At 38.1% G+C, this 6,344-nt stretch overlaps 1 protein-coding gene across 1 annotated transcript; it reads left to right on the plus strand.

Moving 5' to 3' along the window:
• Positions 1–1,554: 1,554 nt before the first annotated feature.
• Positions 1,555–5,906, plus strand: LOC123665730. Its single transcript, XM_045599991.1, has 4 exons — positions 1,555–1,590; positions 2,022–3,045; positions 3,229–4,836; positions 5,161–5,906. Exons 1-4 carry the CDS (start codon positions 1,555–1,557, stop codon positions 5,904–5,906), a joined length of 3,414 nt encoding a protein of 1,137 aa, XP_045455947.1.
• Positions 5,907–6,344: the final 438 nt, after the last annotated feature.

The raw sequence follows: 6,344 nt of genomic DNA on the forward strand, positions 1-6,344 counted from the left end.
CTGCCCCGCATCGCTCGACCGCCTGCTCAAGCTATATAAACCGGGCGATGTAGCGCGCGATCCGCCACAGTAAACAGACTTTGGTAGCAACTGAACGCATTGCGTATATCGACTGTCATCGGCTTACTACGGGTATTGCTGTTCGGCATTAAATCTTGCTATTGGTTCCTATTATTATGCTATTGTTAGTTTTAATTAATTATTTTCATACTTAGTAGGTGGTGTAAGAAACCTTTCAGTTTACTTTCTTCTTTTCGTTTGGTTATTTCGTTACTTTTTAAATAACCAAGTACCTTACTTTTCCGTACTTGGTTGCTATAAATAGATTTTTGTAAATAATTTTCGTGAGTCTATTTAAGTTCATGTATATTCCTTAATTAATTATTTTCATACTTAGTAGGTGGTGTAAGAAACCTTTCAGTTTACTTTCTTCTTTTCGTTTGGTTCTTTCGTTACTTTTTAAATAACCAAGTACTTTACTTTTCCGTACTTAGTTGTTATAAATAGATTTTTGTAAATAATTTTCGTGAGTCTATTTAAGTTCATGTATATTACTTTTTTGTTACTTGGGTGTTGTAGGGAAGTTGTTGTAAATAAATATTATTTAGATTCATTAAACTGTTTCTATTAAGTACCTCTTTATTCAATTTCTTATTAAACTTAGGTAGATAATCATGCCGAGAAGAAGGCCAAATATAGGACGCAGTACGTCTGCTGCTAAAAGACTTCGTTTGAATCGGAATAGTGAAAATAATGAAGAGAGAGAACTGCGTTTATCATTGGACCGTGAAAGACATATTTCGCAAAGACTGCGAGAGTCTTCTGCGGAACGTAACGCACGTTTGTCGTTGGATCGTGAAAGACATGTTTCACAAAGACTGCGCGAATCCTCTGCTGAACGTAACGTACGTTTGTCGTTGAACCGTGAAAGGTATGTTTCGCAAAGACTGCGTGAATCCTCGGCAGAACGTGATTTACGTTTGTCGTTGGATCGTGAAAGACATGTTTCACAAAAACTGCGTGAATCCTCTGCTGAACGTAACGTACGTTTGTCGTTGGACCGTGAAAGACATGTTTTACAAAGACTGCGCGAATCCTCTGCTGAACGTAACGTACGTTTGTCGTTGGATCGTGAAAGACATGTTTCACAAAAACTGCGTGAATCCTCTGCTGAACGTAACGTACGTTTGTCGTTGGACCGTGAAAGACATGTTTTACAAAGACTGCGCGAATCCTCTGCTGAACGTAACGTACGTTTGTCGTTGGATCGTGAAAGGTATGTTTCGCAAAGACTGCACGAATCCTCGGCGGAACGTGATGTACGTTTGTCGTTAGATCGTGAAAGACATGTTTCACAAAGACTGCGTGAATCCTCTGCTGAACGTAACGTACGTTTGTCGTTGGACCGTGAAAGACATGTTTCACAAAGACTGCGCGAGTCCTCTGCTGAACGTAACGTACGTTTCTCGTTGGACCGTGAAAGGTATGTTTCGCAAAGACTGCGCGAATCCTCGGCGGAACGTGATTTACGTTTGTCGTTGGATCGCGAAAGACATGTTTCTCAGAGGCTACGCGAATCCTCTGCTGAACGTAACCTACGTTTGTCTTTAGATCGTGATAGACACAATGCTTTAATGGAAACTGAAACATCTGAGAGAAGACAACTCCGACTACAAAACGATCGTATTCGGCACATAAATTTTAGGAATAATATGCCAACTAATGGAACACAAAATAATAATAGATGGTCCAATAAAGAGTACTCGGCAATGAATTACAGTACAACAATTGATTATCAAAATTATCGTATCGTTTGTATAGGTTCTCCTTCCATTGTTTGTCAATACTGTTCGGCACTGAGATGGAAAGATGAGTCAAAAGGTTTATGTTGTTCAAATGGTAAGGTAAAATTAGATGAAATAGGTGCTCCACCTGAACCTTTAAATTCTCTACTTGATGAAAGTCATCCAAAGCATACAGAATTTATGCGTCATATTCGGCGGTATAATAATGCGTTCCAGATGACTTCATTCAAAAGTCAACGAGTAGTTGAAAACGGCTTCATGCCAACATTTAAAGTCCAGGGCCAGGTTTACCACCTTGCAGGTAGTCTTCTTCCACAAGTTCCTGACGACCATAAGTTTTTGCAGATATATTTTATTTCCGATCCTGAAGTTCAAGCAACGACTCGATGTAATATTAGTAATAGTAATTCAAGAACACCACTTGATAACTCTATAGTCAGGTCATTGCAAAACATGTTGCATTTGCATAATAGATACGTACAATCTTTTAAAACTGCAATGGAAAGTATCTCTCTCGATGTCCCAGATTACAATGTAGTAATTCATGCCAGCAGGGTACCTGACGGTGAACACCGTGGACGGTATAATGCTCCTTCTACCAGTGAAGTAGCAGTTGTCATTGCTGGACAACAATTTGACAAAAGGGATATCGTTCTTCGAAGCCGCGACGAAAATCTCCACAAAATTTCCGAACTACATCGTTCATATGACAGTCTTCAATATCCATTGATGTTTTGTCGAGGTGAAGACGGATACACAATTGATATTCCCCAAGTTAATCCTTCTACAGGAGACAGAGTACAGAAGAAAGTTTCATGTATGAATTATTATTGCTATCGTTTAATGGAACGCCATAATCATTATAATGTTTTACTAAGGTACGGAATGTTACTGAATCAATATGTTGTAGATCAGTATGCTAAACTAGAATCAGAACGTTTAGCTTTTATACGAAATAACCAAACACAATTACGCGCAGAAAATTATATACACTTACAGGATGCTTTACATTCTAATGAACACACGACAAACAATATTGGGCAGCTGGTAATATTACCGTCATCTTTTACTGGCGGACCAAGATACTTACACGAAAAAACTCAAGATGCCATGACCTATGTCAGGAATTACGGGAAACCTGACCTCTTCATTACTATGACCTGTAATCCTAATTGGAAAGAAATAAAAGATAATCTGCATTCCACCGCAACACCTCAAGACCGATATGACATTTTAAATCGTGTGTTTCATTTAAAAGTACAAAAACTATTACACTTAATAAATAAGGTAAACGTATTTGGTCCGACACGCTGTCACATGTATACGGTGGAGTGGCAAAAACGTGGGCTGCCACATATACATTTGCTTTTGTGGCTGACAAATAAAATCAGGCCCGACCAAATTGACACAGTTATAACGGCAGAATTACCAGACCAAGACGAAGACCCAACATTGTATGACATCGTGGTAAGGAACATGATTCACGGACCCTGTGGAGCTTTAAACCCTAACTCGCCATGCATGCATGAGGGAAAATGTTCAAAAAAATTCCCAAAACCATATCAGAGTCAAACTTCAACTGGTGATGATGGCTATCCAAAGTATAGAAGATTATCACCAGAGGAAGGAGGACGCAAGGCTGCTATTCGTAATTACGAAATTGATAACAGATGGGTAGTGCCTTACAATAAACTATTATTAAAAATTTTCGAGGCGCATGTTAATGTAGAACTTTGCAGTTCCGTGAAATCAATAAAATATGTCACTAAATACATCAATAAAGGAAGTGACCAGGCTACGTTTAGTTTACATTCTACAAATGAAATAGAACAATTTCAATCTGGCCGCTACATTTGTAGTTCTGAAGCACTATGGCGGATTATGTCCTTCAATATTCATGAAAGAGCACCAACTGTCACACACCTCGCTGTTCATTTAGAAAACGGACAGCGGGTGTATTTCACTGAAAATAATGTAAATGACATTGTGAATAATCCAAGAGATACTACTTTAACAACGTTTTTCAAACTATGTGCAGAGGACGACTTCGCAAAAACTCTGACCTACGACAAGGTGCCTGCCTATTATACCTGGAATCAAAATACGAAAAAATTCCAACGACGAAAGCAGGGGGCGGTAGTTCTCGGGTACCCTGGCATGAGAAAAACAGATGCTCTTGGAAGGGTGTACGTGGTACACCCTAATAATGCAGAATGTTTTCATTTGCGGTTGTTACTCCACGTTATAAAAGGCCCTACTTCGTTTAGAAGTCTCCGCACTTTTGAAGGTGTAACTTACGACACATACCAAGGGGCTTGCAAAGCTATGGGCCTCCTCGAAGATGACAGTCACTGGGAGAGTACGCTCTCTGAAGCAGCCATATGCTGTTCACCAAAATCACTTAGGTGCCTTTTTGCCATTATGATATCGTTCTGCCAAATCACGGACCCGCATCTTCTTTGGCAAAACTATCAGGAAAGTATGTCCGAAGATATACTGCAACGCAGACGACAAGAACTGTCATCAGATGATTTAGAGTACGACCAAAATATTTTTGATGAAGCTTTAAATGAATTAAATAAAGAGGTCGAATCTCTATCAGGTAAAAGTATAAAAGATTTTGGTTTTAACTTGCCGTTAAATTCAAATCTTTATGCAATGAACAACATCGAGGATTTACGAGAGACTGACTATGATTACACCCAACTCTTACAGACAATTCAAGATGAACATCGCTTAAATCCAGAACAAAAAATTGTTTACGACCAAATATTGTCATCAGTTAATAGTAATGAAGGGAAAATGTTCTTTCTAGATGCACCCGGGGGCACGGGTAAAACATTTATAATTAATTTATTATTAGCAAAAGTAAGGTCTGACAGAAAAATTGCTCTTGCCGTGGCGTCGTCCGGTATTGCAGCCACACTTTTGAAAGGCGGGCGAACTGCACATTCCACTTTCAAACTACCTTTAAAAATTTGCAGTGACGACGTCTCTAGCGTTTGTAACATCTCAAAACAGAGTAAAACAGGTAAATTAATGCAGGATTGTAGCTTGATTATTTGGGACGAAGCTTCCATGTCCCATAAAGCATCAGTTGAGGCATTAGACAGGACAATGCGCGATTTACGCAACAGAAATTGCCCAATGGGTGGCTGCACCGTTTTGTTTTCTGGAGACTTTCGTCAAATTTTGCCAGTCATAGCAAGGGGGACTAGAGCTGACGAAGTCAATACATCACTCAAAAGATCTTATCTTTGGCCACATATTACAAAATGTGAACTTAATACAAATATGAGAATTTTGTCCTCCAGTGAAGACAATAAACAATTTTCAAATAACTTACTTCAAATAGGTAATGGTGCATTTCAATCCGGAAATGTTAAAATCAATCTTAGTAACCTATGTGCTTTGGTTCAAAATGTGGAAGAATTGGTTGAGACCGTATATCCCGATATTACTAATATAACTACAAAGACTTTATGTTGGTTTAAGGAAAGGGCTATATTGGCACCTACTAATGAACAGGTTGATAAAATTAATCATTTAATTATTTCCAAGTTTGAAGCACCATCACAGATATACTATTCAGTTGATACAGTTTTGGATACCGCAGAGGCAGTACATTATCCAACTGAAGTTTTGAATTCTTTAGTTCCTCCCGGAATTCCTCCACACAAGTTAATATTAAAAGTGGGTTCACCAGTGATATTACTTAGAAATTTAAATCCCCCAAAATTGTGTAATGGCACGAGACTCAAAATAGTTAAATTAAAAAACTTTCTAATCGAATGCACTATTTTAACTGGCTGTGGTACTGGTGATACTGTTTTAATTCCCAGAATACCGATGATTCCCTCCGAATTACCCTTCCAATTCAAAAGACTGCAATTTCCAATCAAATTAGCCTTTGGTATTACTATTAATAAGGCACAAGGCCAAACTTTAAAAGTTGCAGGAATAGATTTAACTGATCAATGTTTTTCTCACGGCCAGTTATATGTTGCCCTTTCAAGGGTGACATGTAAAAATAATCTGTTTGTGTTTACTAACAATCCGTCAGAAGTAATGAACGTTGTGTATAAGGAAATATTTCAATAGAAATATTCCTTATACACAACGTTTCAAGTAAAAAGTATTCACTTTTAAATATCCGGTGCCTACCTTACAGCTTCATCATCAACAATGTGTAGATATCTTTGTCATCACATATACTTCTTTATCTATACCTAAAACACTGGATGTGTCTATAATATGCGAGGAGTTATTTCAATTACTCTAGGCTCCCATGACCACATCCTGACCTGGTTACTATAGGACCAGCTGCAATGTTTACTCTTTCAAACATAATAAGAATTATCCAAGTCGATACACTGGCCTCGAAGTAATAGGGAAACATAGTCATTATTGGGGAGTTTCGACGATGATATGATGTACCTAATCATCGTATTTTTAAAAACAGACAAACAAGTTACACATAAAAATACCAAAATCGTCATAGGTTTGCCTATAATATTTAAGAAGTTCCTGCGATTTCAC

Source organism: Melitaea cinxia, chromosome 24 (assembly GCF_905220565.1).
Source record: "Melitaea cinxia chromosome 24, ilMelCinx1.1, whole genome shotgun sequence".
Classification (NCBI taxonomy): Eukaryota; Metazoa; Arthropoda; class Insecta; order Lepidoptera; family Nymphalidae; genus Melitaea; species Melitaea cinxia.

Bases quoted from the DNA above. Each gene is read 5' to 3' on its own strand.
- LOC123665730 (XM_045599991.1), top strand. From the start codon at position 1,555: ATGTTTCTCAGAGGCTACGCGAATCCTCTGCTGAAC. The intron at 1,591-2,021 runs GTAACCTACGTT...AATGCGTTCCAG, and splicing joins ACGCGAATCCTCTGCTGAAC to ATGACTTCATTCAAAAGTCA. The intron at 4,837-5,160 runs GTAAATTAATGC...TACTTCAAATAG, and splicing joins CTCAAAACAGAGTAAAACAG to GTAATGGTGCATTTCAATCC.